The sequence below is a fragment of the Sinohyriopsis cumingii genome, chromosome 18, assembly GCF_028554795.1.
Source record: "Sinohyriopsis cumingii isolate HCF-2022 chromosome 18, ASM2855479v2, whole genome shotgun sequence".
Classification (NCBI taxonomy): Eukaryota; Metazoa; Mollusca; class Bivalvia; order Unionida; family Unionidae; genus Sinohyriopsis; species Sinohyriopsis cumingii.
This window is the reverse complement of record NC_142978.1, coordinates 26,482,919-26,504,910: the sequence shown is the minus strand read 5'-3', so window position 1 is coordinate 26,504,910 and position 21,992 is coordinate 26,482,919. Positions and strand designations below refer to the sequence as shown.

Sequence of the window (21,992 nt, the reverse complement as noted above, 5' to 3'; positions counted from 1 at the left end):
CAACGAAACTAGCATGCTACAATCAATCATATACCGTAGCAGCGCTATTGGCAGCCATCTCTTTTCAGCCATGTGTCTACCGATCCAAATATAGCAACAGCGATGGAGTCCTGCCGCGAATTCAAATGATACTATGCGAGCGAATCCGGTTAAATCAAAATCAGGCAGTGGTCCATTAATAGCAACACGAGTCATTTCATGACTGGGGTGTCCAAATCGTCTAAAGTACTCAGCGGCGGATCCATACCCGAGAAAACTCGCTGGATAACAGGCAACCATATCAACCGAGATCATAGCGTCGCGGTTGTATTCAGTGTTCCATAGTCCACCGTGATAGTATTCCAAACAACTGGATTGTACATCCGGTAGAAATTCCTTGCGCGTTGGTCTCCACGCATTTTTCCTTGCTGCAACATGAGCTACAACCGATGGAATCGTAAAACAATTTGTTAGCAGTTGTTCATCATGCTCTTCAAATTCCATGGCGGTTTTTTTCATCCTGTTGTGAAATGCTTCAGTGCGATATAATTCACCGTTTGGTCTTACAAACTGATCAAAGGTATCCGCATCGTTTTCAGCGCTGCGAAGTAACCACACTGATACAGGGTCGTTTTTACACAAGTAGGCAATAGCATCAAATAGTTTCCTCTCCGCGAGAAAACCGTCCTTGGAGAATTGTTCTCCCAGGAATTCTTCGGGTATATACTTTACTGTTCTATCCCGTGGAAATATTGTGATCACGGGCGTCCATGCGTGTTCGTTATGATCAATAATTTTGATTGGGGCTCCATTCGATTTATACTTCGATTCGTATAATACTTCACCGGTTATCGTTGTAACGGTTATTGGAAATCTCAGCGATGTTTCTAATCTCGCTATGTCGCTGATGGTCGCTCCACGCTCTTTTACGGTTAGTTCCCACTGGTTGATTTTGCTACGACGTAAATCAGTCAATTTGTTTCCTCGACACGCATTTGTAAAATGCTCTATTATTCGTTCTGCTACACAATTTATCCCAGTTGACTGTTTCATCGGTTTCAGTTTTCCGATATCAGGTTTCTTATTTAACGGGTATATTCCATAAACAACTGCTGTTTCAGGATACGCTCGTTCATAGTATGGTTTGTCAATTCCGGTTAACAACCCCGGCTTGGAGTCGCGGCTGACAGTGACTGTTTTCTTGTCGCTGAGAACTGGTTCAAATTTATCACGCATGATCCAATCGCCTGATTCCACCCGGACAATGAATTTTACTCTGAAGAAATACCTTTTACCGTCAAGTTGTGATATTATCATTGCTGCGCGGTTGTCGTTCATGGTAGCATCAACAATGCCATCAATTCGAAATGTTGACCAACTGTGAGATGCGCCATCACGCTTGAATTCATTGATACAATCGCGTATTTTACTCAACAGGGTTTTATCGTTTATTAACGCTTTTGGTGTGTCCTTGAGGACTCTATCGAGATTAAACCTAATATTTTTCCGGGGTTTAATTGCTGCCAATCTCTCGAACTCATCCATATAATTAAAACAAGTATTTAAATGAAAGAATATAGTATAATGAATCACTGCAAATGGTTGATGATTGGGTCGACAACCCCGTGCAATAAATCATGTAGAGGTGAATTCTGCGGGTATCATTTACAAAGCGTTCGTAATGGTTCTCTTGGCCCCCTCCCGTGCTTGGTTTGCCACGTCGGTGTAAGAGGAAAATCACAGTTGTGTATCAATTGTGGCGGAAAGCGATACAGGGAACTAAAACGCTATTATGACAAGCGAATTAAAAACGCCGTCATCAACCCCACCGCCGACTTCGTCATCAAAACCCCCCAAGACTACGTTGAAAGATTCATAATTAAACCAAATAATAAATTAGACAAGTAGTATTATTATACAAATGGACCAAGAGTTCAGACCTCACCCTGTGTTTGTTAATTACGAGGCATCTCGCGACGGTATTGTTAGAAACCGCAGACTGAAGAAGCCGGTTGGTACCGTAAATAATCACGGATACTTGCGATTTAATGCTGGGAAAAAAATCTGTCTTATTCACAGGATGGTGTATGAAGCGTTTAACGGACTGATCAACGACGGTCTCGTTATTGATCACATTGATGGATGTCCTCAAAATAACAGACTGTGTAATCTAAGAGCTGTTACACCGAGTCAAAATTCCAAATTTGGAAAAACAGGAGGGATGAGAAAGGCAAAACCCGTAAAGTCATTTGATACAATAACGCACGAGGAAAAAATATTTCGCTCTATGAATGCGGCTGGTAAATACTTCGATATTTGTAGTAAATCAGTTTTAGATGTTGCGGAGAATATAACTAAAACAGCGATCTCAAAAAAGACGGGTCACAGAATTCGATTTTCATATATAACATCAAAGGGAGATAACTCGTTTTGTGATAGCGTCGCATGACAAGAGTTACGTCCCTTGAAGTCCAATTAATGTTGCGATTAATTAATCATTTTACGATGAAAACTAATGAAATACACGCTATTATCTAACAGCTGTATTCTTTTTTTTAATGTTTTATTTGAGTATTTGGTTTCATTTAAATGCCGTGAAACACCATTAATAAGTATTTAAGGATTCAAACGATTCAAGGGAATTCAAATTAACACACACCTTGTGACTGACGCCGCTGTATTAGTCACTTTATATACAAGATGACTCGTTATAAGCCTGGGGCTTTCGAAAGCCAATTCAACTAATCAAAACTAACCCACGCTCTTGACCCGGGCGTGTGGTTGTCTTTTGTTCACAATCATGCAACCGGGTTAATTTAATTGGGTTGCTTTTGATTGGTTGAATTGGCCGTAGAGTTCCGCCCCGCCGTTTTATGTTTGTGCTGTCTTGTGCCGTCCCATCATCCATCAATCATTTCATTGTAAATATATTCATCCTTAATTAAGTACATGTAGTGATGTCCCCCAAGCATATCTTCTGGGCGGTCTACGATGACGTTTGTCACCCTAGGCCTCCCTCCCGGAGATGTATGCTTTGGGGTTCCAAGATGTGAATGTCCTTAATTAAGTATATGTATATGCCTGTAATCTGCCACAACACTCGAGTGGAGATCTACGGCATTGTACTGTCCATGTATGCCTGCAATCTGCCACAACACTCGAGTGGAGATCTACGGCATTGTACTGTCCATACAAAAAACGGGGTCAAAAATGGCCCCAATAATTTTATTAAATTTTAACTTAAATTTTATTAAATTTTAACTTAAATTTTATTAAAATTTTTGATATTAGAAATAAGATGTTTTATAAGAATAATGAATATCGAAGACATCAATAATATATTAACTGAGATTTCAAAATTAAAAAATCAAGGAATTGAATTATCTGATGGTCTCGACAGTGAAAAAATATTATCCGATTATGAGATTATTAACGAACAGTCGAAACGGGGGCGTTTTACCCTGGCCCGCGAGTATTTTTTTATAAAACGATTACAACATACGATTAATGAGAACCTGTACCACAATGACGCAAATGCATTCATTGGACTATTTACTGCCGTTGAAATAATACGAAAAAAACTCGGACGTGTTTATGAACGACGCCGGGAGATTTCTAGTAAGATCAAAAACATTAGAAGGATTATAGACGAAAACTCCGTGGAGCCCCCGATGGTACACTCGGCGGAAAATTAGAAAATTGCGGATCAATTTACAATAATGGTAGGTGAATCACTTACTACTCGGCTAGCCAGAGAGCGGCTAGCAGCGCTTAGAAAGTTTATACCGTTACGAGACAGGGTGAGAGAGAAACTTCAAACGCGACAACAAATGCAAACTGATTTTACTGTTGGAAGCGAACAGTTATTTGCCCCGGTAACTAAAGCGACTAAGGATGTTACGGCGGCAACTGTACCCGTTCTTGGTGCGCTTGAAAAGATAGCGGCTCAGACCGAACAAACAAAAAGGTCTTTAGAAACACTCCCTGCAAAAATAGCGGCTGCTACAACACGGAGGCCACCACCACTCGCTATAACCGAACCACAAGAACCTTATGTTACAATGGCCGACGAGGAAGAATTAGGTGCTACTGCGAAAGAACCAGAAGAAGAAATACCCGAAGAAACACCAGAAGAAGAAATACCGGAAGAAAAAGAGGGGAATATACCCCGTATTGTACTCAAGAAGAGCACAATAGATGAAATTAGAGGCTTCAGCAACAGGGAAGAATTAATTAATTTTGCTGCCAACAATTTTGCTAAGAGCATACGAGATAAGAAGCATATCAATAGCGGTTACGAGAAAAATATAAAGTCGTTAAAGGACTGGGCAAGAATAGTGTATTTAGCGAGTAAACATAAAGATGCATTACCACATCGTAGTAAATCCGATTACGACGCATTCCACAAGGAAGTTAAGAGTATAACACCAAAAAAAGGAAAAGGATACTCTGTTGGTAAAGAATCCTACGGCGTTACCTGTCCTAATAGTGTTCTCAGTGATATATCACGGCTGGAAGTACTAATCGGAGGAAAACGAGCCGGAAATAACTCTCCGGAAATAATCAATGAGGCCGCTGATATTTGCAAGCGGTTATTTGCAGGCGGTATTATGGACATTAATGCATATCGAACGCTCATAGACGAACTCGTGGATGATTAATTGGAAAACTGGTGTTTTTAATAAGGATGATCATACACTACAACCACGATAAACCAGTACTCGTCTACGTGGTAAACTCGCGATTGCCTGTTTACCGTGCGTACTATGGAGATGGTCTCGGTAGCACCATTGCGGGGTTATTTACAAGAATGGCTCCAAAAGTAGCGCCGTTAGCCAAACAATTAGGAATGAAGGCTATTGATGTTATTCGTGATAAAGGTATTAGTGCTATTGGAGATGTTGCCGGAAGGGCGTTTTCAGCCGCGCGGGACAAACTAATGTCATTGGTGAAATTCAGGAGAAAAAAACAGAAACCACCGGTAATGCCATCAACGACAGTGATGCCTGCAAATGTCAGTAAAGTAATAAATAACGCCGTGGAAGAAAAATTAGAGTCGTTGGCGACGACTCAGTCGTTGGCGACGACTTCGCCATCCGCCGATGCGGCAACCAACGCGCTCATGAACGCGATAGCGGGGAGTGGTTTAAATTCAAAGAATTTACGACGAAAAAATCGCAATTGAAAACATCAACATGATAAATAATAGAATGTTTGCGCGTACCGCTGATCCCGCGTTTGATATGGATGCCCCAGTGCGCAGGGATGATTCTGTCCGTGATTATCAATATTATTCTTATTATGCAGCGCAACCCGACCTACGATCGCGAATTGAACTTCAGGTCCAAGATACCAGTAAATACTTTCTGCCGTGTGAAGCGTTTATCGAAATTGAGGGAGAACTCGTGACAAATGCCGCCGATAATGCACCATACGCAGATGACCATCGTGTTCGAGTTGGCTTCGTCAACAACGGTATCATGGCGTTATTTGAGAGCGCTAGATATCTTATTGACGGGCGAGAAATTGAATCAATAGAACGCGAGGTTGATGTTGCAACGACGATAATTGGGTTGGCGAGATACTCGGATGATTATACAAGATCGGCGGGCCCATCTATAATGTTCGCAAAGGACTCCACCGATAACGCTGATCATATTCAGTACATTAACGTGCTGGTGGAAAGAGATACCGCAGTTGACCCACAGGCTGAAGCAGCCAATCCAGACCGCAGAGCAAGACCAGGCGCTAATTTCAATATTATAAAAAGCACCAACAATGATTACAATCTAGGATTCGCAGCACGAGTAGGAATGTTACAAGGACCACGCCGACAGTTTTCATGCGCGATTCCACTCCATCACATATTTGGATTCTGCAGAAATGTTAGAAAAGTTGTCTATGGGGCTAAGCATACAATCGCGCTGACGCGAAGGGGCGATGATAACAATGCAATATGGCATGCTGCTGGCGTCGCTGCCGGTAAAGTCATTTTAACTAAAATGGCATTGTGGATGCCGGTGCTGACTCCATCAGTTACCACGGAAGCACGATTGTTAGCATTTATGGAACAGGGAGGGAAATCGCTGTTGAGTTGGCTAACGGTAACAACTGATGCTAAAGAGGATAACGTCGCCGATACGTTTACATGGCACCTAGCATCAAAACAGGGTGTTTCAGCCCCGCGTCATATATTCATAGCGCTACAGAATAGGGAACGATTGGGCAGTCAAGAACGCAGCCATATGATATTTGATCGATTAGGAGTCATGGAGGTTTCGCTGAGAATAAACGGACAACAGGAACCATCCGAGGATATACAGCTTAATTACGGCGACAACCATATCGCACGTGTGTACCATCGATTGCTGTCGTATATGGGTCGTGATCAAAACGTCGACACTGGTTTGCAAATATCACAACTTGATTTTAAAAACCTGTATCCGATTTATTATTTTTCGCTGGAACATCTTGATTTAACGAGACAATCCGTCGTTGATATACACTTCCGAGCTCGTATAGCCCCGGCTGGTGCCAATTATAGAGCGGTTGCTGTCATTCTCAGCGATAAATCAATGCTGCTAGAAGGTGTTGGTGGACGAATGAGAATCGTTGATGCGCCAGTGGAAAACATGTAATTGAAAGCATAAACGCGTTTACAATAAAATGTCGTATAGTGTCGTCAGTGTAGAGTTGACTGATGGTCAAGTCAAGAAATTACGATCAAAGTCGGCTAAACAATGCGGAACCACAATAACGCTGAAGCCGTCACAGATGGCAGGTGGTAATCATAAGATATCGTTGACGGCGCGTCAAATAAAACATTTCAATGATGCGATGAAGAATAAAAAGGGTGTTCAAATAGATTTTTCAGCCGCAGCAATTAAAAACATGGAAAAGACCGGTGGGATATTTCCGCTGTTAGCCGCGATTCCGGCATTAATTGCCGCGGCCGCACCAGCAGTGGCTAAGGCGGCGGCGTTAGGAGCCGTTGGTACCGCGGCGGGAATGGCATTGAAGAAGGCAACCGCGAAAGGCTACAAAAAAAAACGACCCGTGGCCGGAAAGGGTCTAAGACTACCGGGAACCCCGTATTCATGGTATTCGGGAAAGGGTCTAAGACTACCGGGAACCGTTTAATGACTCCCATGTCTAATTTTGATTTAATAGACGCCGCAAACGCGCTAGCGATAAAAAACTTCAGAGGTGTTTTTATGAGGGATCAATTACCGGCGGCACCAAGGAATATTGAAACCGGCATAATTAACCTCGATGGGTCCTCCGGAGCGGGAACTCATTGGGTTGCATACGCGATTGATCCGCGTGCGATCGTCTATTTTGATTCATACGGGTTAGCCCCGCCGAAAGAGTTCATGCGGTATGTCGGGGCGTGTTCAGCCCGGGCGTGTTCAGCCCGGGCGTGTTCAGCCCGGGTTTTTTATTCCACGCTGCCAACACAGCGATTAAGCGACCCACCGATATGTGGCCGTGAGGTATTGAACGTACTTGCGGCGATTTCATCATCGCGAAAACCACCTCATATGGTTGTAAACGAATATACTAGTGGGGTCGTAGAAGCTCAACGGATTTTAGAGAATAACATTTACAATAATAATGATTGATATTTGGGGACGACCGGTTTCGGCGCTGAAAAAACCCACGGAAACGCCCGCCACCGATGACATAAAAAAACTAATTGAGGATGAAATCGCTGATACGTTGAATTTAACCAGTGTTGACCCGGGCGAAATAGTTGTATTTCAAGACCGCCAGGGTAAATTGAAATCCAGTAATGTGTCACTGAATGACGTTTTAATACGACAGCGTGATGCCGCCGAGGACACTATCGCGCTGTATACCAGCGACGGACGACTCAAACCGGGTGAACATCTATCGACGATAACATTAATCCGAGACGGTTTTACAAGGTTGGATAAATCGGTGACCGAACTTGACGCGCAGGTGAAAAAATCTATCACCGATATACAGCTCACTACCGCTAGTTTTTTCGGGACCCCGCCGGTAACCGAACCAAATATTACAACAATAAAGAATACTATTTTGGAGTTTACGATACTGTCGGCCAATTTATCCTCGTTACGAAAAAATGTTAACAAGATTGATAGCGCCGTTGATAAATTCTTTGGTAAAAAAAATATCAAACCGGATGAAATCACAATAACTATAAATGATATCACTGCGTATGGACAGGAAATAGAAAAAATCAAAATTATTGCTGAAGCGTTTAGACAATCACTATTGAAAACAGATCAATCCGAAAGAATAAAAATCTCTCATGAGAATATCATCAACACAGTATACACAATTCAGCATGGATCATTCGATTGGACTCCTACACAGAATACAGTATATATCACCGCAACTGTTAAGGGTATTTATCGATTGACATTGATTTCAAATACGAAGTTTAGTATATCATCGTCGAGTTCATCCGGGTTTAACAATACAATATCAACAATTATAGACAAGGACGCAACTGAACGGTTTGTGATTAAGACCGTTGATAGCAATATATTTAGGGCAGACATTACATGGTATGTGGAATTTGTAGCGAATCTAAGTAATTAAAAACACTAGCTCTTTTAAAATAAAAATGACCACCAAGGAAATTGAATCAGAGGTATCACCGACGTCACATCAATATCGATTCGATACCGCAAAAGAATTTTCCGCGAATTTGAAAACGCTTTCCGAACAATACCGTGCAAAAATAAAAAAATACCGCAGAAAAATAACCGCCATCGACGCGGTCGTGTACTCGGTATCGGGTATAGTAGCTGGCGCCGGTGTTATTTTATCCACGGTGACCACGATAACCCCGATCGCTGTTCCAATCGCTATCTCCGCGATGACAACAATTGCTGGAGTCGCCAACGCAATCACTAGGAAGATATCATCGTGTTTTCAGAAAAAACTCAACGAGTATACAGTAAAACATCAAATAGTATCCGACGCGTACTCGAAATTATCCGGGTTGATCTCGTTATCGATTGATAATTTGTTCGTATCCGATGTTGAATTCTCCACGATGGTCCAGTTGTATAGCTCCGCGATGTCAAAAATCGAGGATTTTCAACTGGAAGCCGGAACCACCTGGTTGTTGAAATTAGACACTAAAGACAACGAATAATAATAATGTCGCTGAACCCCGAAGGGTCTCAATTACTTCAGCGGATCGTGGAGAACACCACTCCGGTACAAACAAATATGATATCGATAACATCAACGAAACCCGAATTCAGTGTAAACTTCCCATCGCCGGTTCCAGTAAAGGAAATAGCGCTGGCAAAATTGCGAGTATATCACAGTTGGCCTAATATTCGAGCAGACGCATTTAACGGACAACAACCTAATAACTCGCTGGTTTTTGCATGGACAAATAAGCCCGATGGGACCCCAGACTGGAATGAGGTTACAATACCAACTGGGTCATACCAAATAGAACAAATCAATAAAGAATTTCAACGCAGGATAAAATCGATCACAGGAAAGGAATCAAAAATCGCTATTACGGTTCATGAACCGACGTTATCATCGACGATCGAAATAAGCACACCGGGGTATATGGTTGATATTTATAACAGTTCAATAAGAACCATACTAGGATGGCCTAAGGAAAAACCCGCGGACTTGCACACGAATGTGCAATCGTATTATAAAATTTTTCCCATTTATCTTGGTAATTTGTCTATTATGAAAAACACGTCATTACCCAGCAGGTTTATATTTCAAGACAGGGACGCCATGCAGTGGTATTTTCAGCATGACAAAACCCCTGAATCGATCGTCGTATTAACAGTTAATTTAAATGATATCACTGATATGTTTGCCGAGATTAATCGTATTTACCAATCACAACTAGAACAGCTACGGGAAACAAAAGAACGAAAACACGTTGAGATGTTAAATCAACTTATATCAGACATGGAATATATCAATAAACGAATCGTCGGGATAATATTCTCTAACAGCGATGATAATAAACAAAAATTCCTAACCGAGTATAATATCACAGAAGCCGATTTACCCGATTTCAAGTTTCCAGGATACAACGCGCCAGAACTAAGAAATTCTCTTAATGATTTTCTCGGTCCATCAACTATCCTCAAACACGATAACGGAGATGGTGGTAGGCATATTGCCCCGTACAACGTAAATATCGCATCAGTGATAGCAATCAATCTAGTGTGTGATGTTATCGAAGGGAGTTACCAGGTGGATACCAAGCAATCAAATCAGGCTCAACAGGGATATATCCTTTATTCGTTTTCACCAACAGCCCCTCCCGGATTTTTAATCGTTGAGAGTCCGATTAATCCGGTCTATATGCGATGCCATGATCGGTTTTTAACGAGAATTAATTTTAAACTCACCGATCAGTCAAATAACCTAATCGATCTGCAAGAGGAGGAGTTAGTGATCACTCTGTTTGTAAGATCATTGTAAATAACCACTTAGCAGCAGAGGGGGCAATGACATCGACGCGGTCGTCGCTGTGCTTACCGGACGCTGACGACGCTGAGGATCGGCGCGCAGAAGGTGTTAATTAAACCAAATGACGACGCGTCGACCCCCCAACGACGTCGTCGTTTTTTTTTTACCAGGCGCTGACGACACTAGATCGTTGAGTGCAGAAAGTAATAATTAAGCAAAATAACGATTGGACAAAATGTCGGATTCGCCCCCTCTGCTGCTTTCTGTGCATTGCACTATATAATTACATCTTTGGATATGAAATCCTGATAGTCTTGTATGAGATTTTTAGCAAGAGTCCCTAGCTGGTAAACCAGTGTAAATTCACTTTAGCAATACCCATTATCATGGATTTTGTTTTGTTGCTACAAACACAAAAAAGGTATTGATAAGTATAAAAAAAATGTCTTATAAATGCTTTTTTCTTTACAAACAGATTGCATCACATATTTAAGACAGTTTTATTGTGTCTTTTACCTACTAACACCATCTGCCTTTTTAATTATATGCTCCACTATGATTGTCATTGGGCATATGTTATTATCCTTGTCTGTGTTTAATTTCTTTCTGTCACAGTGGAAGGGCATTTTTTTTCTCCATTAGGGCTGTTCCATTTTAACATACACGATGGGGCATTTTGTTTTTCATTAGGGCTGTTCCAGTTAAACATACATGGTACCCAGGGAAAGCAGTTTAAAAAAATATATGCCAGGGTAATTTGATTTCACATTGTTCATATTAAAATGAGAATAAATTTTAAATTACATCTATCTGGGTGGGTACTCCACTTTAAAAGTGCCTTCCCTGGGTTCCATGTATTTTTTAATGGAACAGCCCGTAACAAATTACTGGTTTTGTGACGAGTATTGTTGTTTTGTTTTGGAAATATGGATATCTGGAATTATGGTTGTCTGGAAATATGAATATCTGGGATTATGGTTGTCTGGAAATATGGATGTTTGGGATTATGAATGTCTGGAAATAAGGACATCTGGGGATATGATATGTCTGGGAATATGGATGTATGGGAATATGCATATCTGGAATTATGGATTTCCTGCTGAATAGGTTTAAACATGATGTATGACTGGATGTTTTTTCTCCACATTATGAAATTATTCTTGTGCCATCTCTGTTTTTTTATGTTATGTATATTTATAATTAATACAGATGTTTAGTTTTATGCTTTATATGAATAGATCTTGAAGTGTCTTTAAGCAAATGGTGCTGTTTAGTGAAATAAAATTTTCAACCTGGAAAAGAGTTGATTTTTTTCTCTTCTTCCCTGAATTTTGTATTATAAAGAATGCAACTCTGCATCAAAACCTTTTTGATTTTATTTTTCTGATAATACCAACTTTACATACAGTGGGTGCCACCAATACTGAGCCCCATATTAGTGTGAAATAAGACACAGCAGCCACTTTTCTAGCACTGGTGTCTTCAACAGTTAAACTTAGGTTAAAGTTTTAATTAGCATACCTTTCATGAATCACTTAAAAAATTCTCATAACACTTGGTATAAATGATTATGACGGACAATTCATTCTGCAAAAAAGCTTATTTGTGTTTCTTTGTCCTTGGCTATTGTTTTTAGGTTGTCCAGAATACTAACAATAAAAAGAATTCTTTGCATTTTGCAAGAAATCATCATTTTTAACAGATATTTTGCCAAGAAGATTAGTTTGATTTATTTCCCCTTTCATAACAAGACACTTATTCACAAGAGTTATTTCCCTTATTACAATGTGCATACATGACTCATGGTACTAATTCAGTTCCCATAGCAAATCTATGCAAACACCATGATATTAAAAATTCATAACTTAAAATTTGTGAGTGCTTATGATCAAAGTTATATTTATTAGTACAGAGGAAACCTGGATGTCAGCTTCTGTGTAGCGGGAGAGATATGAGCTGCAGCAATTTCCAGACCTGCATGTATTGAAACATGTGCTTTCAATTCCGCACCAAAGAGTCAGGTGCTAATTTTACTAATGAATGTTCCAAACTCAAGACCGTTAAAGGACTGAAATTCCATCAATTAAACGTATCTATATTTTTCACTTACAACTAGGATAAGCTCTCAAAAGTTTCTTTTTCCTAAAACATAACTTACATTATTAACCAAACCTGGTCAGCCTAACAAATATTTACTCTATTTTATGTTCAGGCTGGTTCCCATTTTTCCATATCATTGTACTGTGTGTCTAACTGTACAACAGAATTTGTTGATTAACAATATATACCGGTAGGATTTATAAATAACATGAAGATACAAGGTAATCTGCATTCTATCATTTGCATGCTTTATATAATATTTGACTAAAATGTTATAATTAAACTCAACAGAATGCACTGACTGTTTGAGCTCAGACTTAAGTATGTCTTAAAACTAGTTGATCTTGAAGAGTTTAGTCAAAGTAATTTAACAGGGCTTGAAATTAGCAGCAGTCTGCTAGTCCAAAGCTAGTAAATTTCGACTAGTAGTTTTCATAATTGTAATAGTCCAATGTCTAATAATGTTTCAGTTGTCGCCAGTCAGCTTAATTGTATGCAGTCATATGTACTTTTTGAAAATCTGAATGATTGGACAATGTCCAAGTTGTCTCAGAGCTAGCCACATAGATCCCAAGATTCAGTTGCTCCTCTAGAACAGTGGTACCCAAACTTTTTCGGGCCACCGCCCCCAGTTATCCTCAGCACACCACTACCTTACCCCTTAACAAGCATTATTCAGCATTAACGCCACCCCCCCTCGGTAATCCCGCATCTCCAAAGAGGGCAGTACCACCCACTTTGGGGACCACTGCTCTACAGAGAACAAATGGGGATTTGACAAATTGTGTTTGAAAATGAGGCTGTATAAATCTTCACTGGTTTTGTTATATTTATATAAAGCTGTATATCAAAGACTAAGTTCAAGTTTCCTCTAACATTTCCTACACCACTCAAGATATTTTGACATTTATAATGGTACTGGAGTGTGAAGTCTGCATTTTGCCTTTGAAGAAGGTGGAATGTGCTGACATTGACACGTTAGTATACAGTAGCCACTTACTGATGGGTCTAGCTATTTAAGTGACCTTACTTCAATAGCCACTTACTGATGGGTCTAGCTATTTAAGTGACCTTACCTCAATAGCCACTTACTGATGGGACTAGCTATTTAAGTGACCTTACCTCAATAGCCACTTACTGATGGGTCTAGCTATTTAAGTGACCTTACCTCAATAGCCACTTACTGATGGTCTAGCTATTTAAGTGACCTTACCTCAATAGCCACTTACTGATGGGTCTAGCTATTTAAGTGACATTACCTCAATAGCCACTTACTGATGGGTCTAGCTATTTAAGTGACCTTACCTAAAATCCTACCTTCATGAAATTAATAGGGAGATGATTTTTCTCAGAAATTGCAAATATAACATTTGTTATGTCTGTAATTCATTGACAGATGGAACGTAACTACTGCACTGAAAAAATATGACCTGGTTCTTTCCATTACCTTTTAAAGTTTTTAACAATGATATCTTCTTTTTCATTAGATATGGCTCTTTATATATGACTATTCTGACGATAGCGCTTTGTCATTTTCCTCACTGGATTTTAACACTCTGATTAACACACTTGAAGCATAGTAAAATATTCTGATTGACTGGTTCACTGTTAACAAATGCAAGCCAACACAGAAAAGTTTCAAGTAATTGCTGTGGGTATAAAGACATTCAGTATGACGCACTGATGTCATAATTGTGAAGAAATTGATAAACTACTTGGAATTGACATTATCAACTGCAATTCGATTTACATGTAAATAAACTTCTGTAGGAAAGCTTCCAGACAACTGTCTTGAAACGTATTGGTCATAAGCTAACTAGACTCAACAAACTAACAATGGTGTATACATTTATCCTCTTCAATTTCAATTTCTGTCCCTTAGCCTGGCATTTCTGCAGTGACATGAACACTACTTTTTGTGTATGATGATTTTACAAGCAGCTATCATCAAAATTTACTTATGGCAAAAATGACAACTCTCAAGGTGCAAGAGTTATGGCTGTAGAGACTTTCAAAATACTGAATAAGCATGCTCCCAGTTATTTGGCTGATTTAATGTTTTAAATGTAATAAATATCATTTTAGATATTCAAATATTTTAGATGTTGCAAGAATTAAAATCTCAACATTTGGCAAAAAATTGTTTAGATATGAAGTTTCCACTCTACGGAATGTCAGAGCTACCAAACCACTTTAGAGAGCAATCAAGCTTTATTTTATTTAGATCTTGAATTCTATTCTGGAATGGTAAAGACTGTAAATGTAATATCTGTAAATAATACTCACCCCTCCCATGATGACAGCTAATGTTTGTGTTAACATTTTGTTTCTTTATCTGCCCTTGTCTTATATACAAATCAAGTGCCCTTCTGTTTGTTACTTTCTTTTTAAGAAAAGCATAAGCTGTATTGAAACATGCTTTTTTAGTCCTAATCTGGTACTTCTGCATTTATTTTAAATCTATATTCTAATAATTTTGATCTTCAATTTATCCTAGATATTAAGCTCACATTTATTCACATACTTTAAAATTCATTGTTTACTCATGTCTTAAATCAAGTGTTGTGTTTTGTCCAACTCCATACTTATGTTTAATCATGTGTTGGATGTCTTGCTAATCATGCTTGTTATAATGACTTCTTTGTTTTAGATAAGGTCGGTGAAAAGCTCATTACAGCTTATGTTGAATTGTTGTTATAAACCATGCCACATTAAATAAATCTTATTTAATCTTATATTATCTTATTTTAATTGCTAGTCACATATCCATGACATAAGAGGTTCCATAGTTATGCCGTACCAACGAACCTCACTTCAGTGCTTTTGTACAAAAAGTTTGAAAATATTAAATGAAAGTCATGTAATGTTTTTCAGAAAAGCAAAAACATAAATAACTTCCAACATATTTATTCTGAAAACAACCAACAGAAACCCATCACTGTTGCAGCAACCTGGAAAAAAACCCAGATTCCTCATGTAGTGAATGCAGGTCAATGCAGTAGTTACCTGGAAAAAACAGATTCCTCATGTAGTGGGTGCAGGTCAATGCAGCAGTTACCTGAAAAAAAAACACAGATTCCTCATGTAGTGAGTGCAGGTCAATGCAGTAGTTACCTGGAAAAAAACAGATTCCTCGTGTAGTGAGTGCAGTTCAATGCAGTAGTTACCTGGAAAAAAACAGATTCCTCGTGTAGTGAGTGCAGGTCAATGCAGTAGTTACCTGGAAAAAAACAGATTCCTCATGTAGTGAATGCAGGTCAATGCAGTAGTTACCTGGAAAAAACAGATTCCTCATGTAGTGAGTGCAGGTCAATGCAGTAGTTACCTAAGAAACAAAAACCACCATTGGCATATGCTCTCTGCCAGATGAATTTGAAAGCAAATTAAAGAAACAACAAATGTTACTCTTGCAATTTCTGAGAAGATAAATCATCTTCCTATCAATTTCTTAGGGTATGGTTCAATGTAGAGTTGTGAAAGTTTGCTAGGACTGGTAATAAGCATTTACCATGTGGTGACACTGTGCAGTTGCATCTATCCTATGGTGACACTATGCGGTTTTGGCAAATACCAACTTTTTGATAGGCAATCAACTCTGACCACAACTCAGTGTAGGAATAGCTAAACTGAGGTGGGGAAAGTCAGAAGTAACTCGGACTAAACTAGACATATAAGCTTGTCAAACCACCACTATAATGCCATGGTCATCAAAATCCCTATTATGATTAACTATTCCATCTTTAAATATCAGAATCATGGAGACACAGATTTTGTTCAAAGTGACCTTGGTGGTTTTATAAAGCAAGATTTATTCTTCTGAATTATGACTGTGATATTTAAGAAATAATTGTAGATATGTGTCGGACAATGTTTTGTAGGAAGGTCTGGTGAAGATTTAGCAGGAGTAGTAAATTTCTGGCAGAATAATCCACAATAAACAGTAATTTCTGGCAGAATAATCCACAATATACAGTAATTTCTGGTAGAATAATCCACAATATACAGTGATTTCTGGCTTAATCATCCACAATATACAATAATTTCTGGCAGAATCAACAACAATATACGGTAATTTCTGGCAGTATAATCCACAATATACAGTAATTTCTGGCAGAAAATAATCCACATACAGTAATTTCTAGCAGAATCATCCACAATATACAGTAATTTCTGGCAGAATAATCCACAATATATGGTAATTTCTGGCAGTATAAACCACAATATACAGTAATTTCTAGCAGAATCATCCACAATATACAGTAATTTCTGGCAGAATCATCCACAATATACTGTAATTTCTGGCAGAATAATCCACATTATACAGTAATTTCTGGCAGTATAAGCCACAATATACAGTAATTTTTGGCAGAATCATGTACAATATACAACATACACTTGAAATATTTCATGCCATTTTAGCATCAAAACTCATCTGCTTGCAAGTTGTATAATAATAATAATAATGAGGACTTTGTATAGCGCCTAATCTTTAGAAGCTCATAGCGCTTTACAACATTAGACAACACCTATAACATAAAAAACATATATAATGATTACAAACACGAACACCATGAAATTAGAAAACATAAAAAAACATGCTGAGAATATTTAAGGTAGGAAACATTATTATGTCTTTAAGTTTGTTCTTGCAGTCGAAATAGTTTTTGAGAGCACTATTGAATGTGATCACTGTGTCTTTGTGTCTACATTAAGTGGGCAATTCATTGCACGTTGCTGGGTCATGGTATGCAAAAGAACGATGTCCATATGACTTTATTTTCATAGTGGGAATAATGAGTATTCGATTGTCAGGAGAGGAGCATAAGTTTCTTGCTGGTGTATAAACATGGGTGAGGTCAGATAGAAATGTTGGACTAGAGTCCGTCAGTGACGCGTAGCACAGAGAACAAATTTTGTGTTTGATTCTGGATCGAATGGATAGCCAGTGTAGGGTACAGAGGAGCGGGGAGGTGTGCTCTGATCGTGGTACTCTAAGTATGATACGAGCAGCTGCTTTTTTTTGGTACTTTTTGAAGATTTTGGAGTAGATATTGAGATGAACCAGACAGAATTGAGTTACACTAGTCCAGTTTTGAGAGTACTAATGAACACACAAGTGTTTTAGTGGCATCAACTGAAAGATATTTGTGAATGGAGCTGATGCATCTCAGCTCAAGATATGCAGCCTTGCATATGTTCATGACATGTAGGTGCAATGTGAGAATACTGTCCAGAGTGGCACCTAGGTTTCATACTGATTGTGTGAATTTAATGTTGGTGTTACTGATATTTATTCTTTGAGGTAAAGGATGTGACTGAGAAAGTCTTTGTTTTGTGATCAGAATGGCCTCAATTTTATCATCATTCATCTGCAGCTTGTTACATGTCATCCATGATTTCACATCAGAGATGCACCTCTCTACACCTTGGATGGTAGCAGCAATTTCAGTTGGGTGGCTAGATTTGTATATTTGGGTGTCATCAGCGTACAATTGGTGAGACACTGGATGATGATCTATGACACCTGAGAGCGGCTGAGTGTATATTGTAATGACCATGGCTAGAGTCACAATGACTTGGATAATATTTTCAGTCTTTGCTTCTATAAAGTTTGTTTCTATAAATATGGTGAATATGAATATGAATTAGAATGTTCACTTACAAAGCATAGCAATTATATTTATCTCTAATGTCTATCCACTGTCAAACTAGCAGCCAATCCTGGCAACCAATCTTAACATGTGTAACCTATTTTCGAGGTAGAGGTTCTTTTGGTAAAACGTCTTTGAAGGTCTGTCATAAAGTTTTCAGAGTGTACTGTTTAGCTTATCTGCTACAAATAGTATGCTCTTATGCTATTACTATTTGTAATCTATGTAAAATATCTGCAAAATCATGACTAGAAAAGTCCATGTATATCCTTGTATCACGATGTCCGCCATTTTGGATTAGCAAGAGTGTTTCGTATTTAGAGATTCTATACTTTCGCATTAGCAATTATTCTCTCTAATGATAGTAGGGTACTGTAAGAAGGTAATTTGTATGTTTTAGTGATAACCTCATTGCAATACAGTTGTACTGATGTATGCATTTCATGTTTTGATGTGACAGTACCGGTCGTCTGCATCAAGTGCAGAACCCGCGTCTTCATGAATCGATTCAATTATTCAAGACTTAAGTTATTATCATAAAGTTTAATTTCACATAAACTTGATCTCATAAAATGTTCTTATTCATTTCATAGAGAAGTCATACAGTATTGAAATACTTTTTGTTATGTAATTTATGTACTTGTACTGTTGATATCGTATACCATGCAAAACTGTATTGTTTACAGTGCCATACACGGCACACCATACAAGACACTGATTGGTTGCATGGGTTGCCGTGCATGCATCGATTGGTTGAATTGTGTCATGTGGTGTCTGGGGGAAGGTTATAAATAGGGGAGCGCTCTTATTGTTGGTCAGACAACTGACGAGTACAGTCGGCGCCCGTCGGAGTTTTGATGTGTTTGGGGTTTCCGGGACAGTGAAAGCTGAAATCTCCAAAAATAATCAGGTTGCCACCTATTGAATTTCCATACACCAGGAGATTCGGAAACTGCTCCAGAAAGAAAGAGTCAGTCAGCTTGTACTAGGAGGAGGGCGGTATAGGCAGAAGAAATGGACTGACCTTTGCTCCAGTGTGAATGTGGTTTTGACTGGTTCAAGTTATGTGTGGTCGAAATTGAATGGTGTGGTGTGGTTAAGAAGTTTGATCACGGAGTTCTTTGTAATTGCAACAGGCTGATAATGACCAGGCTTATTCAGTCCAAATTACGGGCTGATTCGGACCAGATTTTTGGCTGATTCGGACCATGTGAAATATCAATAAGTTTCGTCTGAGATTTAAATGTGACACTTACATTTGTTTAAGACACGATATTTTTCGTTATTTCCCAGGTACGTTGAGCAGTTCAAATATGCGTGGAATATTTCTGTATCCTAAAGAAATCATATTTACTAACACAACGAGCACAATAAGTGATTTTCATTAGCTGCATTTATTATGAATCACTTAACTGTATGAACATTACTATTGAAAGTGTATACCATATACTGTACATGCGCAAAGATACGAAGAATCGTATTATTTTTTAAATTATTTTTATTTACATAATATGGCCATGGAGAACTAATATGGTACATAAATGATGGTACATTGTTTCAGTAGCTGACTGGTGGAGATACATTTCTCTGCATAGGACTTCCACAGTACCATCAACCGTCCCAGGCATTTGATAGTCTGCTTACGTTGGTATCTCCTTTGTTTACCCTCATATACCATCTTAACTTGCATAGAAGAAGGGTGGCTTCCTTGTACAAAAGCAGTACCAGCAAGTAGAAAGGCAAGTTGCCTTTCTTGGCGCGCCTGTGAATATGGAGGCGCCACCCCTCAACATCATTGGTGGTTCGGATACTTCGACCGTAAACACTCAACGATGTCACGTCCCAAACGCTGGTAGTGATTCAGTTATCATGCACGTAGTCCATGTACTTCACGAGGTCCTCAGATAGAGTTGTACGGGTTGTACAAAAATTATCGGTGATGTTACAGTCAGCGATGTTAAAAATATATCTAACAAATATCCTAATAACACTATCGGAGCCCAACCACGTTAATTTTTTGCACAACAATTACTTAGATTAATTTTTGTATCAGGCTTCTCAAAGTGTCGACCAAACAAATTGGTATAACCGGATGAGCATTTGAAGCAAAATCAAACGACTCAATCTCCGCAAATCCAGTAAGATCAGTTTTGTACAGTGGTCCATTTATTGCAACTCTTGTCGTTTCATGTGTCGGACGGTCGAGTCGTTCAAAATACGGGTTATAAACTCACCAAGGCCAAGAAAAGCAGCCGGATAAGTAGCGACATTATCAACCGACATTATATCGGCGGAATTGTATTTTGTGTTCCAGAGACCAACATGTCCAAACTCGATACAGGACCGTGATATATCGTCAAGAAACTCTTTTGGTGTTGGACACCATCGACGTTTTGTTGTTCAATGTGAGCAACAACCGATGACACCGTATAACAATGAGTAATTCATCTATGTTGGTGTTATATTTTAGCGCAGTTTGTTTCATTTGGTGCTGGAGCGATTCTTTTCATTAGAGAACGCCAGACTGTAACAAAAACTTATCAAACTGTGAATCTAGGCCACTCTGAAACAACTAAACACGGCATCGTTTTTACTGATGTTGTAGATTTCTTCAAACTTATCACTGTTGTAAAATCTTACTGTTTTTACTCATGGAAATTTTATTACTGACTCAGACCATCAGTCCACGCATGAGCGTTATGAGCTATTATCGTGATTGGTCCCTCTCCCCCGTTCTATATTTGTTTGAGTTATATAAAACATCATTCGTTATTGTATTGACAACTATGGGAAAAATTTAAAAAAATTCTAACTCGGTGGTGTCATGTATATCATTTTCCCAATTATTTATATTTTTTATTCTCGATTCAGTCAATCTGTTTCTACGACTTGAGTTTGCCAAATGTTCAATGATACGTTGAGCCATACGTTAATGATCCTGTGGCCGTGGAATTGATGTTTGCACCACACATCGGAGCAAAAGCAATAATATCAGGATCATTTAAACGGTATTGTGCATAAACAACTGCAGACACTGGATACGCGTTATTGTAGTATGGTTTGTCTCTTTCGGTAAAAATGCCTGGTTTGGAGTTGTTATTTATTGTGACGACATTGTTATGTCGCCGTGATTCATTAACAGGGTCGAGTTTATCACGAATAATCCAGGTTGGACCATCTTGGATGACATGTTACACAATACATTTTATTCTAAATACGTAGATGCTATCATCCCCATGGTTATTAATAATAGTCGCTGATCGTTTGTCGTTCATGGTGGAATCAACGAAAGTAACATCGACGTCTACCTTGAACGTTGACCAGACATGGACAGTGACATCTTGCGCAAAGTCATTTTTTGGCCATTTTGATAAATTAGTGTATTTGCAGCTCAAATGGTAGACGTATTTGTTTAGTAAATCTGTCAAAGTCAGATTTAGTGGGGTGTGCTGTGGCTCAGTCTTGTAGTTCTCTTATTCATTTATTTCATTTCGTAACTTTTGTGCAATTTTGGACCTTGGAAAATGTGGTTTTATCCCTGCTATACTAAAATACTGTTATCGCAGCTGCTTTGCAAAGTAGAATTAGTCATTCTTGTATATAAGAAAAGTAATTTCTTCAATTAAACTTTATCCAGATAATATAATATGCATCAAACAAAAAATAGTTGTCGCTGGCTCAAGATCGAATCAGTCACACATTGTGAAAAAACAGCTGTTATGGTGAGTAATGCATCTATCACTTGGCCAGTGTTAGCTATGGCAGAGCTGGACCGAAACCATGTTTGAAATGCGGAATTGGGGTCAA

General features: G+C 38.8%; 2 protein-coding genes across 4 annotated transcripts in view; one reads left to right on the top strand and one right to left on the bottom strand.

Moving 5' to 3' along the window:
* The window catches only part of LOC149776263 (uncharacterized), a 31,041-nt gene extending 15,422 nt beyond the window's left edge, over window positions 1-15,619 (bottom strand). For 2 of the 3 annotated variants that reach the window (XR_016416268.1, XM_089942674.1), the window contains exon 1: window positions 15,541-15,619. The gene's annotated coding sequence lies outside the window, so the exon portion shown is untranslated. The remainder of the gene's footprint in view (window positions 1-15,540) is intronic. The other variant, XM_089942675.1, reaches the window with a different exon arrangement.
* Window positions 12,652-21,992, top strand: part of LOC149776262 (complement C1q-like protein 2) — a 47,843-nt gene continuing 38,502 nt past the window's right edge. The window contains exon 1 of the mRNA XM_089942673.1: window positions 12,652-12,755. Coding sequence (XP_089798799.1) covers window positions 12,743-12,755 — 13 coding nt within the window. The 5' untranslated portion in view covers window positions 12,652-12,742. The remainder of the gene's footprint in view (window positions 12,756-21,992) is intronic.